At 39.3% G+C, this 16,718-nt stretch overlaps 1 protein-coding gene across 2 annotated transcripts in view; it reads left to right on the top strand.

Moving 5' to 3' along the window:
* The window catches only part of scaper (S-phase cyclin A-associated protein in the ER), a 276,817-nt gene that overhangs the window by 53,137 nt on the left and 206,962 nt on the right, over positions 1 to 16,718 (top strand). For both annotated transcript variants that reach the window (XM_078430095.1, XM_078430096.1), the window contains 4 exons: positions 3,842 to 3,942; positions 5,625 to 5,756; positions 8,151 to 8,296; positions 15,872 to 16,137. In XM_078430095.1, coding sequence (XP_078286221.1) covers positions 3,842 to 3,942; positions 5,625 to 5,756; positions 8,151 to 8,296; positions 15,872 to 16,137 — 645 coding nt within the window. The remainder of the gene's footprint in view (positions 1 to 3,841; positions 3,943 to 5,624; positions 5,757 to 8,150; positions 8,297 to 15,871; positions 16,138 to 16,718) is intronic.

The raw sequence follows: 16,718 nt of genomic DNA, 5'->3' as shown, positions 1-16,718 counted from the left end.
TTTAATTAAGCTTGAATGACATATCTTGAGCAGCATATCTTCCATCTGGGCACATTGTAACCTTTAAATCCCAATATTGAATTCTTACTCTTTCGGTAAGCCACTTTTATATTTCTTTTTGGATCTGAACTGGGTATTTCTGCAAGTCATCCTTCTGTGATGTTGACTATGTTCCTCACATCCCTGCTATTGCCAACACATTAGAGACAAAGAAGCATAATGCGCTTCAAACTACCATTTGAACACGTTTTGGCCTTGTCCTACCCCTTTGTTCTACCACACCATTGCTCTACCTTTTTACTCCTCAAAAAATAATTTATTTCACTCTTTCCCACTTCTGACACGGGGTATGAAATGTGAAACAGTAACTCAGTTCTCTTTCCACAAATGCTACCTGACCTGTTAAGTGTTTCAGCAATTTCTGTTTTAAATGCTCTACTGAAGATGTATGCCATAGGCTTTTGTGTTGCAATGTATTATCCAATCTGAACCATAATGTTATATAGTGTAATTTCTCTTCTGCATTGACTATAATGGGTTGGGTTCAATTCTCCAATATAAAAAATAGTATACCCATTAATTTTAATGTACGTCTTCTCCAAGGTATAGATATTAATTGGATGTGTGCATTTTATATTGATAATTGCAATAACTTGGGAGCATCCTTTTACAATTTTTTATTGTGAAGTGATTGCTGAGATTTATTACTTGTTTTTATTAAGAGAGTTCATTGATGAATTTCCTGTTGTTTTATTAGTGAGTAGTGTTTTTATGTGCATTTCAAAACGGCTATGAAAGTTATATTGTCACAGACATTTTTGGATATCCCTAAAATAAAAATGATGGGAAATATTGAGCATATTTGTCAGTCGGTGAGGATGGCAGGCTATTAAACGTTTTGGAGTTGGCATTTCCTTAGTACTGCCTATGTGCGCAGAAATGGCATAAAGAAAACGCACAATTGCATGCACACGTAATTCTGCCAAGTTATATTACGTAGTGAAGTAGAAACAAAAACTGCAGATGCTGGGTAATACATAAAAGGACCCAAAGTGCTGGAGTAACTCAGCAGGTCAGGGAGCATCTCTGGCAAAACATGGAGAGATGACATTTCGGGTCAGACCCTTCTTCAGACTGATGTGGTACATGGTAAGCCATAGGAGCTTAACTGGCAGAAGTGATAATCTTGTAATGTTTCTTTTGATGTTACTGCATCGTCTTTTGGACAGGAAACACTGGTGGCCGCTGATACTTCGATGTTACTATTGAAGTATCCCTTATTGATTTCAGCAGCTTATTGACAGAAGTCATGGAGCAAGTTAGTCATACACATGCCCAGATATTAAAGAGGAGCCTATATGGAAAAAGGAAACGGGTGGAAAAATGTGACTGAAGTATTTCTTCAGAAAACTTGAGCATTATGAATAAGATTGTGAAAAGTAAAAATAAGTTTGTAATTATTTTGGAATCATTTAAATCCAACTTCAGAGCATAATAAGGTTATAGTGCTGTGTTTAGATTTTCACCAAACCATTTGATTTTTAGGTGGTTTGTGAGCAGTGGTTTGTGTTCAAATGACTTTATTCAATTATTTTCAAACAATTCAGGAAAACATGCAACTAAAACCATAATAGTTTTGTTTAGTTTAGAGATACAGTGGGGAATCAGACCCTTTGGCCCACTGGGTCCACGCCGACCAGCGATCCTACACGAGGGACAATTTTACAAATATACCAAGCCAATTAACCTGCAAACCTGCACGTCTTTGGAGTGTGGGAGGAAACCGAAGATCTCGGAGAAAACCCACGCAGGTCACAGGGTCAGCTATGCTGAAACTACAGAAAAATGGACACTCAAATTGCATTTCCTTCAGCTAGCAGCAGGATTTGAACTCTTCAGTTGTAGTCTTTTGAGAATTTGCTTTGTTGTTTGAGAGGATAGCATCAATGATCCATTTTGAGAGTATTTCTGGCTGTCATTCAGCCTGTTGAACCTGACTTTAAGCTGACAGTTGTCATGTTTATCAGCAGCTTCAAATTTGTTTTCATAGTTGTGCCAGTTTTAAACAAATCCTGCGGAGGAAATCCAGATGGCCGCCACTGGGAGCATCAATCACTGAATGTAATTATAAGAAAACAGGTTGGAGTCAAAAGTAAACATACAGTAGTGGTCAGATTCTCGGCTCTGCAAAAATTAAAGATCTGATGTTGTTACTGGAATGGTTATCGTAGCACCAAAATTCAAATGGGAAGGTTGCACTTAAAATATTTTCTTTCTAACGTTTCCAACTTGCTTCCTGTGTGTTCTCAACTCGGTTTCAAATTGTTGTCACCTCTGGTAATGAAGTATAACAGTACCACTTCATCATTCTGTTACAAGCCTCAAAAACTACCTCTGGGTGAATCATGTTTAGGTTGCTTACTCTTTAAAGGGACAAACTTTGTACAATCAGTTAACTCTCTTTGCAAATTGCTGCATCCACTAACATTTAACAATTGTTCACAGTGAGCGTAGAATTTTATATTAGTGGCAAAATTTATCTAACGGTTGTTTTGTGATAGATTTCCTAAAATAATACCTTAAATTCCATTTCGCCATTATTGCTTGGCTACTTGTACGTGTTGTGAATTCTTGACAAATTATGAAAATATTCTTAAAATAATCAGTTTGAAGAAGTGTCCCGAATAGAAACGCCATCTATCCGTGTTCTCCAGAGATGCAGCCTGATCTGCTGAGTTACTCCAGCAGTTTGGGTCTTTTTTGTTGCATTGGACAAAGCCGTGTTTATAGGTAATCTTTAGGGGGTTCACAAAACCTTAATCAGCTATGGTTTTAGTAGAGATACAGTGTGGAAACAGGCCCTTTGGCCAACTGAGGTCATGCCGAGTATTGATCACCCAGCATACTAGTTTCATGTTATCCCACTTTTGCATTCTGCACATTAGGGGCAATATACAAAAACCAATTAACCCATAAACCTGTAAAACTGTAAACCATAAATCTTTGGAATGTGGGCGGAAACCGAAGCCCCTGGAGAAAACCTACACAGTGGCTGTACAAAGTCTACACAGATAGCACCCATAGTCGGGGTCTCTGGAGAAACCCAAATCTCTGGAGCTGTGAGACAGCAGCTCTACCACTGTGCCACTGGGATGTAACAATACAGTTTTTAAAAAGAAATGAGAGGTGGATGAGGAATTGGAGGAAGATGAGAAGTTCTGGGAGAGAATTCCAGAGCTTAAAAACGTTGGTCAAAAGCACAAAGTGTAAACGAGGTCATGTTAGCAATATAACCAAGAAAGACCTCAGCAGAATGATTGAAATTGGATGGATTCCATCACTAGCATTATTGGCGAAGATGCTGAATGTTGTGTTAGACTGCACAGTGTATAGTAAGCATTGTTTGGAGAAGTTGGGCCAAATGTGTTTTCTGATCAATCATTCAGATTTCTCAGGTGTAGGTGTTAAAACTCGAGATTAATCAAAATTCTTATCCCCAAAGTACAGATCAATTTTGGCATGAACTCTGCATATCTAAGTAAAATAAAAGTAAGTCAACTTCATATGACGGCAAACAGCATACTTTCAAAGTAAAGCTATTTTGTCGAGGTTGTAGAGCTGCCACCTTTCTTCTGGTGTGTTTTAGTGGTTCAATGACTTGATTCTGAATGAATTGAACTCATTGAATATTTGGCTTTTACTGGTAAAACTGCAACTTTTTAGTGTCAGGGTAAAAGGATATGCTCCCTTGATGTATATTGGCACAGTTTATCTTTTGTGGGAGACCAGGGACAGACAGGAAACGTTACTGAACTGCAATTGTAATCAATTTCTTTTTCAGGAGGTCCTGATGATGCTGGATAACTATGTGCGTGACTTCAAGGCATTGATAGATTGGCTTCAGCTGCAGGAAAGGTTGGAGAAGACAGATGCACAGAACAGGTAGAACTCCACATTGGACATTAGATATCTCAAAGATCTTGATTAAAGATAGAAAGAACTGCATTCTGTCGAATTGACACCCAGCCTTATACATTACTTTTAGAAGAATAGCCAGTGTAAATACCCTTGGAATGGAGACATTGGAAAGAAATTACATAAAGGCCATACATCACAACTATATAAATTAGTTTTGAAACCCCCAAAAATGGGCAAATTGAAAGGTACCCTGCACCCATCATAATCTTTTGGTAGCAGTGAAAATGTAACAGGATAACTAAAGATGATTTAAATTTATATATTAAAGAACAAACAGTATTTTTTTTATACCTTCACACTTTGCTTCCAGATTCCGAAATTTCTAATGTAGAAGGAAACGATTAGATTCCAATTATCTATAATAATCCCAGTATCCAGCTATTAGTCTGTAGATCTGCAGTGCCTGCACATCATTTAAAGATTATTTTGGAAAGAATGTGATTACAACATTTCTTGGGTTATCTTCATTTTCCTAATCTTCCTTGTACACTTTCTCAATGTTGAACTGCATCCAATTATTACTCCAATTATAATGTTTTGAGATACAATATATATTTTAAAATTTTTAGATCCAGATTATTAGTTTCATTAGAAATTTACTTTATTGTTTCTAGTTTTCTAGTTTTCACTTGTGTTAAGTTTAAGTAAAGAGATGATTAGGCAGTATTAGGGAGAACTTGTTTTTTTGTATATAAAAAAAAATCAAAAAACAAATTGGAGGTTAAAAATTAAATGATGATTACACACTTCTTCGTACACAGCAGTGTCTAGACTTTAAACAGCTTTAGTGAGACATTTGTCGATGTTGTACCTTTCACGTCACTCATTCCTTTTCTCCAGAGATGCTGCCTGTCCCGCTGAGTTACTCCAGCATTTTGTGTCCACCTTCGATTTAAACCAGCATCTGCCGTTCTTTCCTACACATCAGTAATTTTTTTTGGCAGATTTGGTTTATTGGTGATATTGAGGATACAATATATTTATGTGATGGTCAGGAGTTGTCATCATATGCAATTGCTTGTATTAATATGTTTTCATGAAAGATTTACAGAAAATAAATTCTACCATTCAATTCAGCAAATTTGTCTTAATGCTTTTGTTCCAGATTATCCTTTTCCTAACATACTTTATGTTTGCTTAGGACCACATTCTTCAGCTTCTTTCTTTCTTATTTATCCATGACGTACTATCCATGAATAGATCCATGAATCCATTCTGTTCTCCACGGCTGTTTCAGGAAAGCATGTTCCATATTCTCATCCTTTGAGTAGGTAATTCTCAAAATGCATAATCATCTTTATTAGTGCCTAATGCAACTATGTTGTTGCATTCCCTCACTTTTTGATTCCCTATATAGAAACACAATTTCTGGAATTATCTTATTGAAACCCCTTATAATTTTAAAGAGTTTTAACAAACCAATTCCAGCTTTTTGTTTTTTTAAGAGAATTTAAAAATACACACAATGGTTGTTGTTTCTACTTGTTGATAACCTCTCATTTTTGGTATTATCTTTACGGACTTTTATTATTCCTTCTCTGCCTCGATTTTCCTATTGCACATGGAGGCCATTAGTGTACGCAGGTATCATGTGCATATCATACCTTTTTGGCTTTAAGTTCTGGCTTTTATTTTGCCTCTTGCAGACCCACGTCTCTAGCTTGGGAAGTGAGGAAAATGTCACCAGGACGACACGTGATGCCAAGTCCGCCTACAGACAGGATTTGCACCACGTCGAATGCTCGAAGAAGTTTAAATTTCGGGGCTCCCAATACCATGTAAGAAATGTTTCTACCTTAGTTTTTGTTTCTTGCGGGTTGATAATGGAAAACATTATGCATCCTTTCCATGAAATGCAAACCAGTCATACTTCCAGATCTAGTGATTTGAGATCAGTTTGCTGGATCCTTTCCAGAGTTTCATTTGTACAGTATGCTACAGTTCTGTATATGTTACAGATAAATTAACTACCCACAGCTGTGTAATGCAATTGTATTACGAAGAAATCACAGAATAATTCAAATATAATGTGGCGGCACGGTGGCGCAGCGATAGAGTTGCTGCCTTACAGCGAATGCAGCGCCGGAGACTCGGGTTCGATCCTGACTACGGGTGTTGTCTGTACGGAGTTTGTACGTTCTCCCCTTGACCTGCGTGGGTTTTCTCCGAGATCTTCGGTTTCCTCCCATACTCCAAAGATGTGCAGGTTTGTAGGTTAATTGACTGGGTAAATGTAAAAATTGCCCCTAGTGTGTGTAGGATAGTGTTAATGTGCGGGGATCGCTGGGTGGCGCGGACTCGGTGGGCCGAAGGGCCTGTTTCCGCGCTGTATCTCTAAATCTAAAAAATCTAAAGAAAATTTATTTGTATTACTTTTTAAATGTTATATGTGACATGGACAAATGTAGTAGCCAACTTGTGTATAATATAATAGAACATAGAACAAGAACAGGTCCTTCGACCCACAATGTCTTCGACGAACATAATGCCAAGACCATCACTTATCAACCTGCACATAACTTGTATCTCTCCATTCTATGCATATCCATATGCCCAGCCAAAAGTCTTTTAAATGCCACTAATATATCTGCTTCAAAGATCAGCCCCCACAGCATAGTCCAGGCACTCGACACCCTCTGAGTAAAAAAAAACTTGCCCCACACTTCTCATTTTAAACTTTGCACCTTTCACCTTAAACCTTTCATCCTTTGATTCTGACCGCCTACCTCATCTCTGCCTCTCAGAATTTTATATACTTCTATCAGTCTCCCTACAACCTCCAGCGGTTCCAGAAAAAAACAATCCAAAATGCCCAGAATCTAGTCTTTGTAGAATTGAATCCAATTGAATGCAGAACGTACAGTGCCTAATATGTTAGCAGTTTTCTTTGTTGCCATTTGATTAAATTAATCTAAAGTGAGATTAATACATGTAGTTTGATCCTTCTCTAATGTCACTTACATGCGACTCCTTTTAATTTATTAAACACATTGCCATTGAAGGATGTTCACGACTTATTGTGGTTGAAGACTGCTGAAGAGTTGGTTCAATACATCGGTTATTTTGTAATGGGATTACCTCAGGAAATGGCTATTGATTATCAAAGTGGGCTGTAAATGTTGACTGGTATTGACATGCGGATTTACATGAAATTCATACAACAGTTCAACTTTCACTGAACAACAGATAAATATAAAGCTATTTTATTTTGTTTGCACCTTGCCTTACGAATGAATGAATGAATAAGTTTATTAGCCAAGTATGCATATACAAGGAATGTGCCTTGGTGCTCCGCTCACAAATGACAACACAAGCATACAGTTAACAATTAAGAATAAAGCAAAACCACATCAAAACAGTAAGGATACAACATTACAGTCTAAACATGTGGGGGAAACTAAACCGGAGCAAAAAAGAGACTACATACTTTGGTTATTGAGTAGAACAATCACTCGTGGGGAAAAAAGCTGTTTTTATGTCTGGGTTCATTATTAATAAGCAGCATTGGAGACTGAAACTAAAATTATGTTGGATATATATGACAAAAGTACCCATTTTACCAATGTAGAAGGGACCCGACCCGAAACGTCACCTATCAATGTTCTCCAAAGATGCTGCCTGACTGGCTGAGTTACTTCGGCACTTTGTGTCTTTTTGTTAACGCATAGCAGACTTGGTACAAGGCAGAGTCAGTGGTGACACATTGGCATATTCAATTAAATCTTTTTAATGGAGGGGCATAGATATAGAGAAGAATTCAGTGTCTGCCAGCTGAAGATGAGGGCAGCAGTTAATGTTGCTGTTACATAGCTCAAATGACTTTGATTCACTCATGATCTTGGGCCTCTCTGTATAAAGTCTAAATATCCCTCCTGTAAATGTGTGGGTTTTCATCAGATTATTTGGTTTCCTCTTTCATCCCAAAGATAGACTGGTAGGCTGATTGGTTAATTAGGAAGAGTCAACCATGCAAAAAAAAACATGGAAATTTATCATTCGTTAGTTGTGGTACATCTTGTAAAGTTTGAGGAACATTGGAGATTAGGTAGTTGGTCTTTAGAGCTAAATTAGGAATCCCAGTCTCAACATCCTTTTTATCTCCAGTGAATAATTTGTTACGGTGAATCTTTCTCCTCATGGTTTTCATCTGAGTCTAAACATTTTCTTTTCAGGGCAGCTCCTCCAGCCTTGGTGGCAGCTCGTCTGGCTTCAACAGGTGTCAGTTGGGCAGACAAAGTGAAAGCTAATGGAGCAAATAGGACTGCGGCACCAAAGCACTATCAGAAGTCTTCACAGCGGATTAGATTGCATCCAAATGGTGAGTTATATTGTTATCATAACATTTAAAAATAAGAAAATGCAAAAATCATCGAAGTTCCTTATGTGTATATGTGCTCAGTCACATAATCAGGGATTGGGTAGGTCTAAAGAAGGGTCTCAACCCAAAACGTCACCCATTCCTTCTCTCCGGAGTTACTCCAGCATTTTGTGTCTGTATTGGGTAGGGAAATGTATTCTCGTTTGGAGTGAAGGAAAATTATACAACTTCTAGTTGTAATATTCATATTTTTCTCCTTATTTTGAAATTTATTTTAAGAAGAATTGAACTAAAATTATATGAACTGGCTTGTGTAGGAAGGAACTGCAGATGCTGGTTTAAACCAAAGATAGACACTGGGTTACTCAAGCTTTTTATATGAGCTTGCTATTTGTTGTTTCCTTACATTTTCTAAGTTAACCAGATGTCCAGCTATGTAACATAGCACAGTACATAGCATCAATCTGAAGAAGGGTCTCAACCCGAAACGACACCCATTCCTTCTCTCCTAGATGTTGCCTGACCTGCTGAGTTACTCCAGCATTTTGTGATACCTTCGAACAGTACTTTCAAGAATCAGACACACCTACACACTTGCATAAATTAATTCAGATCTCAAAAATATTCTAGGTTGACTAGGATTTACTGGGTCTAATTTATTGTACCCACTGCAAATTGTGAAGTGAGCACAATAACTAAACTTGGTCTTAAAACTATAAACAAAATAAATTGTTACACTATGCAGGGTATTCATGTTTCTCCAAAAAATGCCATATTTTATAAATAAAAACTTTCCACTGGTTGTTGAATAGCTCAGATTTATATGTTGTAAAGAAAAAATGTAAAGAATGCATAATTTTGCAATGGATTAATACATTTAGATTTTTTAGGAAAACTTTGGAAAGTTTGTGTGAAGTTTTTGAATGCAAAGGACCCATTGCTTGTTCAACCAAATCTTACTGTTGTAAAATCAGAATTATAGTATCTTTTGACCCAACTTCCAGTTTACCAACAAGGTACAATTATATTGTTTCTAGTGACGTTTGAATGTTTTCCATCTTAATATTTCAGTTTATTGTATTTCAATACAATACCGTGGTGCGGCGGTAGAGTTGCTGCCTTACAACGCCAGACACCAGGGTTCGATCCTGATTATGGGTTAGACAATAGACAATAGGTGCAGGAGTAGGCCATTCAGCCCTTCGAGCCAGCACCGCCATTCAATGCGATCATGGCTGATCACTCTCAATCAGTACCCCGTTCCTGCCTTCTCCTCATACCCCCTCACTCCGCTATCCTTAAGAGCTCTATCCAGCTCTCTCTTGAAAGCATCCAACGAACTGGCCTCCACTGCCTTCTGAAGCAGAGAATTCCACACCTTCACCACTCTCTGACTGAAAAAGTTCTTCCTCATCTCCGTTCTAAATGGCATACCCCTTATTCTTAAACTGTGGCCTCTTGTTCTGGACTCCCCCAAAGCAAAGAGTGGGGATAAATGGGTCCCTTTCGGAATGGCAGGCAGTGACCAGTGGGGTACCGCAAGGTTCGGTGCTGGGACCCCAGCTATTTACGATATACATTAATGACTTAGATGAAGGGATTAAAAGTACCATTAGCAAATTTGCAGATGATACTAAGCTGGGGGGTAGTGTGAATTGTGAGGAAGATGCAATAAGGCTGCAGGGTGACTTGGACAGGTTGTGTGAGTGGGCGGATACATGGCAGATGCAGTTTAATGTAGATAAGTGTGAGGTTATTCACTTTGGAAGTAAGAATAGAAAGGCAGATTATTATCTGAATGGTGTCAAGTTAGGAAGAGGGGATGTTCAACGAGATCTGGGTGTCCTAGTGCATCAGTCACTGAAAGGAAGCATGCAGGTACAGCAGGCAGTGAAGAAAGCAAATGGAATGTTGGCCTTCATAACAAGAGGAGTTGAGTATAGGAGCAAAGAGGTCCTTCTACAGTTGTACCGGGCCCTGGTGAGACCGCACCTGGAGTACTGTGTGCAGTTTTGGTCTCCAAATTTGAGGAAGGATACTCCATACGGAGTTTTTAACCTTCTCCCTGTGACCCCGTGGGTTTTCTCTGGGTGCTCTGGCTTTCTCCCGCATTCTAAAGACGTGTAGTTTTGTAGGTTAATTGGCTTCTGTAAATTGTCTGGCACAGAACTAGTGCATGGGTGATTGCTGGAATGCACGGACTCATTGGGCCGAAGTGACCGTTTCCACGCGGTATCTCCTAAAATAAATAACCTTTATTTAATAATAGGTACTTCAAAAAATCCTCTTTCAAAGCTCCACGTTTTAACTAGATGTTTCCTATTTTCTCACTGGATAAGATTCCACACGCAAAGTGCCCATGGTATAATGACATTACTCCTTTGTGGATTCTACTGGCGACACAGATTGATAATCTTTATACAACATTGCCACCCTTTCTGCAAGTGCTCTATCACATGTCATGGAAGAGGAATCTGCTGTTGAGGGTCTGGGGAATATCACCACTTTCATCAATTATTTCAGTAAAAATGAAATAGTCTAGAAATAGTGATGTAAAGATAGCTTTATCTAGAGTCTGCTACATGCAAACGTAACCAAATAGGCACTCGGCAGCCTCAGGCGATACTGTGGGGGTCAGTCTGGGATTGAATCTCCCTGAAATCTCCTTGGCATCGTTTAACCCTGTGACTCTTGTTTACATCATATGTTCAATCATCGTATTGATACAAGACGAGTTATTTACATTCTGACTTCCTTTGCTTAGTTTATAGGGCTTATGTAAATGAAGGTTGTGCTGGGAATGCAAGTTTTATTAAGATATGTCCTGGTATGTTTTTTTCAGTGAAGAAAATTAACATTGTGATGGGAGCATTGCTCATTGCTATGCGAGAGGGATCCTGAACAACAGGACGCGTTAGACTTGGAGCAAAATTGGTTGAACAATTCCAGCACTGGAAAGAGTGCAGATGACATTCACCAGGATGTTATCTGCAATAGAGGGCTTTACTTACAGAGAGAGATTGGATGGGCTGGGATTGTTCTCACTGAGCGCAGGAGGCTCAGGGATGGTTAGATAGTCACAGGGAAGGGGAGTCTAAAAAGATAATGGGTATATGGAACAAGCTGCCACAAGCGCTACAGAAGCTGGTATAATTACTCGCATAATATTTTTAAAAACATTTAAGATGCCCGGATAGGAAACTAATACAGGCCAAATGCAGGATAACGAGATTTGTGTAAATAGGCATCTTGGTCAGCATGGATGAGTTGAGCCAAAGGACCTATTTGCATGCTGTACATTTTTGAAGCATTGTTGTGGAAAATGTCGCCATCAGTACAGATATAGACAATAGGTGCAGGAGTAGGCCATTCGGCCCTTCAAGCCAGCACCACCATTCAATGTGATCATGGCTGATCATTCTCAATCAGTACCCCGTTCCTGCCTTCTCCCCATACCCCCTGACTCCGCTATCCTTAAGAGCTCTATCTAGCTCTCTCTTGAATGCATTCAGAGAATTGGGCTCCACTGCCTTCTGAGGCAGTGAATTCCACAGATTTACAACTCTGACTGAAAAAGTTTTTCCTCATCTCCGTTCTAAATGGCCTACACCTTATTCTCAAATTGTGGCCCCTGGTTCTGGACTCCCCCAACATTGGGAACATGTTTCCTGCCTCTAACGTGTCTAACCCCTTAATAATCTTATACGTTTCGATAAGATCCCCTCTCATCCGTCTAAATTCCAGTGTATACAAGCCTAGTCGCTCCAATCTTTCAACATATGACAGTCACGCCATTCCGGGAATTAACCTAGTAAACATACTCTGCACGCCCTCAATAGCAAGAATATCCTTCCTCAAATTTGGAGACCAAAACTGCACACAGTACTCCAGGTGCGATCTCACTAGGGCCCTGTACAACTGCAGAAGGACCTCTTTGCTCCTATACTCAACTCCTCTTGTTATGAAGGCCAACATTCCATTGGCTTTCTTCACTGCCTGCTGTACCTGCATGCTTCCTTTCAGTGACTGATGCACTAGGACACCCAGATCTCGTTGTACATCCCCTTTTCCTAACTTGACACTATTCAGATAATAATCTGCCTTCCCATCCTTACCACCAAAGTGGATAACCTCACACTTATCCACATTAAACTGGATCTGCCATGCATCCGCCCACTCACACAACCTGTCCAAGTCACCCTGCAACCTCATAGCATCTTCCTCACAGTTCACACTACCACCCAGCTTTGTATCATCTGAAAATTTGCTAATGATACTTTTAATCCCTTCATCCAAGTCATTAATGTATATTGTAAATTGCTGCGGTCCCAGCACCGAGCCTTGCGGTACCCCACTAGTCACTGCCTGCCATTCTGAAAGGGACCCATTTATCCCCACTCTTTGCTTTCTGTCGGCCAACCAATTTTCTATCCATGTCAGTACCCTACCCCCAATACCATGTGCTCTAATTTTGCCCACTAATCTCCTATGTGGGACCTTGTCGAAGGCTTTCTAAAAGTCGAGGTACACCACATCCACCGGCTCTCCCCAGTCAATTTTCCTATTTACATCCTCAAAAAATTCCAGAAAATTAGTAAAGCATGATTTCCCTTTTGTAAATCCATGCTGACTCGGAACGATCCTGTTACTGCTATCCAAATGTTCTGCAATTTCGTCTTTTATCATTGACTCCAGCATCTTCCCCACCACTGATGTCAGACTAACTGGTCTATAATTTCCCGTTTTCTCTCTCCCTCCTTTCTTAAAAAGTGGGATAACATTAGCTACCCTCCAATCCACAGGAACTGATCCTGAATCTATAGAACATTGGAAAATTATCACCAATGCGTCCACAATTTCTACAGCCACCTCCTTAAGTACCCTGGGATGCAGACCATCAGGCCCTGGAGATTTATCAGCCTCCAGTCCCATCAGTCTGCCCAACATCATTTCCTGCCGAATGTGAATTTGATGGAGCCGGCTGAACAGCGGGGATGGAATGTGTTGCACTGTGGAAGCAGGGTGCGTGGTGTTGCAGTCAAGATAGCTGTGGATTGTAAGATGTGGTATTGATAGGATTGTAACCCATGTCTTCCTTTGCCTCTTCATAACCACCAGGGTACTAACCTTAGATAGGTTAAATAAACCTTTTTTACATTACTAAACCTGGATGACGTTTCGGGTCGGGTCTGAAGATGGGTCTGGATCTGAAACGTCGCCCATTCCTTCTCTCCAGAGATGCTGCCTGTCCCGCTGAGTTACTCCAGGATTTTGTAACTATCTTTGGTTTAAACCAGCATATGCAGTTCCTTTCTACACACAGAGTACTAAACCTAATCTGTTCTTCATTATCTGCTCTTGTCTCTTTCTCCTCCCACCTTGTCTTCTACCCCACCAGCCTCCATGGTCAAAGGATCATCCTCTCTGATTTCTGCCTTTGTCAGTCATGGTCCCTTCTCAGACATGCCTATCTTGCCCTTCGCACTCTGCATTTTGAAGGGCCCATTCCATCCAGAATGAATATCAGCACCCTCTGCATCTCTCATGTGACTGCAGGGGTGCCTTATCAATGCTTTTACATCTTCCTCATTGTCCAGCGACCCATTCTTTCTTTCCAGCTGAAGCCACCACAATTCAGGCCCTCATGGTCTCCAGACATTATCTTTGTACTGTACATCGTAAAACATGCCAGGTATTAAACTGCAAACACAAGAAACTGCAGATGCTGTTTTACCAAAAAAGATGCAAAGTGCTGGAGTAACTCAGCAGGTCAGGTAGCATCTCTGGAGAAAATGGATGGACGATGTTTTGGGTCAGGTCCTATTTAACTCGCTGTTCTTCGAAAGGTCATTGGTTTGAAACATTTAACTCTTTCTTTCTCTGCTGTCTGACCTAAAGAATATTTCCAGTATTTTGTTGATGCGTCACTATTCATAGATGTATTGCTGATTATGATTGATAGATTTTTCAGTGTCAATTTGATTGGGAATATCTTGACAGGAAGCATTGATGTATTGGCACCTAAAACTTCCTTCTGGCTCCACAGGAAGCTGTGTAAATGTTTCCCCGTGGCAGTTCAATTTGCTTATTTTCTATCAAGTTGCATATTAAGATGTATGCCATAAACAATGTTTCCATCCATCTTTCACCCTGCCTATATTCTATAACGTCCCATCTAGTGTGTGTCTGGTTACCTAGTGTTTAATTGATCAAATCCAGTCTTGGAAACCACTTCTTTTCTCCTTGCCTTGCAAAAAACTAAACACATTTGTTCCATTACTGGGCATAACTACCTCCTTTCTGTATTTTTAGCTCTTTATATCTTTACCTCAAAACTCTAACTCCTGTGCATATAATGATTTGAGTTGATTCACCCACTATTATCATGTTTTTGCTGATGAAGATCTTCCAGTTTGCAGAATTTGTCATTAAAAAGCCATAGTATTGATATTGTAAAGATGTTTAATGCAGAAATGAGTTTCCTTCACAGATTGGGCTGGTCTCCATCTGTTTATAGAGCTTGGTGAAATCTGACATGTTCACAAACATCTTCTAGATACAACACTGGTTATGCACAGTTTCTCCATGACTACACTATAAGTATAAGACGAAGCAGGGAACGTTATATGCTTACCATAGCAGAGGATCTGATATTTGATAGCAGTGATCGGGTTTGTGGAAGATGGTGAAAACTGATACTCTTTTGTTTAGCGTCATTGATAGATGAAGCAGCCACAGTAACAGCACAATCTCTCTCATAGGTAACTTCTGTATGATATATGTCATTTTGTATATTAACCAGTTAACTTATTTATTGTTGACACTTTTTTCTGATCTCTATCAGAGGTTCCTGTCTTTCTGGTACGACAGGATTGATTGAGTAATCCTTGACCATTTAGGGTTTGAGTTGTGAGGTCTTGGTGCTAGTGAGCTTTGGTCTGTTTGATTGAGCAAACTGCGTGCACTTGAGTAAAGCTTTGCATTTCTTTTTCTTTGATCAGAGGGACAATTGCAGCCAGTCTGATGCTACCCACCCATACACGCAGTCATAGAGCAAGTCAGATTTATGTTTAGATAATAGCCTACATTTCGCTTTTCACCAATAATCATTAATTTTTGGCAAAAATTAAGTCTTGGTAGTGATTTGTTAAATAAATTATGTATTGTAGTTGCCAGTGGACTCATCAAGAAAAAATTAGCATTGGCTCTGAGAGTATTTAAGCCAAATATGTCAATTTTTGTACTTTGTTATTATCTTTTTTCCTTTAAATCATAAACCTTGTGGCTGGGTGTGTAGTTGTGGAAAATGTCTTTATGAATAATTATCTAGGCTTTATGTTGAAAATAATTGTTTTGATTTTGGATAATTGGAACATAATATATAGGACTCTAAAGCTCAGATATTTATTCATGAAGATTATTATTAATTGTACACATGAGACTTGGGACTCTGCAATATTCATGGGTGGAAACTCGATCCTTGCCATTCTTCGATGCTATCTGTTTTTACAATCGTGGAGCTATAGATTAACACATTCTTTTGTAGACATACTCTCTCTCTTCAATTTCTTACAGACAGGAAAGATACTGAAGGATGGGAGACAGTGCAGCGTGGAAGAACGACCCGATCGCGTTCTGCCGCAATGGCTGTTAACGTCACCAAGACATCGGGGACGATGTACCTCAGTCTTAAGGATGACAGTGATAAGGAAAATGGACTCTCAGTTGCACAGAATGGAGAACTAGAATTTGAACAACCAAGTCCCAGTTCTGATAGTGTTACAGATACGCCAGAAAAGTTAAAGAACCAGAATGAAGATACCTCTATTGGCAGCTTTAAGGTATGCTATATAACGGTAAACCAATCTTTAACAGTATTGTATGTTGACAGTGAGTTTTTAACTTTCAAATTTGGAGACAGTGATTTTTTAACTTTCTGTGCTGATATGAAATTTAAAGCAATACTTGAATATTGAACCCCTGCTTTAATTGTTGTGCGAAAACTTTCCAAAAAGAGTCATCAGACAGGGTAGGAAAAATACATAGTAAATTTGGTGACATTCTTTACAATATATGGTCAGCGTTAATATGCCTTCAAAGTAATGCTGTGATGTAGTTAAACATTGAGTGCTTATAGAGTTCTCATTTCTTGCTAGTATCATTTTTTCAAAATTTTCATGTCTTGGCACTTCAACAGAGAGTTACTTTACTGGCCTCTCCTCTAAGGACACTTGCATGTCTTTAATCCCTTGGCCCTGTAGGTCAAGGTCGTAAAGTCTGGAAGCTATTCAAGTGCAGTGCAGTAAGGTTCATATGCACTAGGTGTTTGATGTGAGATCTGTGTTCTTGTTAGATTTTCTGTCGGGAAGTATACTCGGAATGGAAGTGACCATTTGTGTACGTTCTGACTCACTAAAACTAA

This window comes from Rhinoraja longicauda, chromosome 38 (assembly GCF_053455715.1).
Source record: "Rhinoraja longicauda isolate Sanriku21f chromosome 38, sRhiLon1.1, whole genome shotgun sequence".
NCBI lineage: Eukaryota > Metazoa > Chordata > Chondrichthyes > Rajiformes > Arhynchobatidae > Rhinoraja > Rhinoraja longicauda.
The sequence above is the reverse complement of the archived record's forward strand: the minus strand, read 5'-3'. Positions and strand labels throughout refer to the sequence as shown.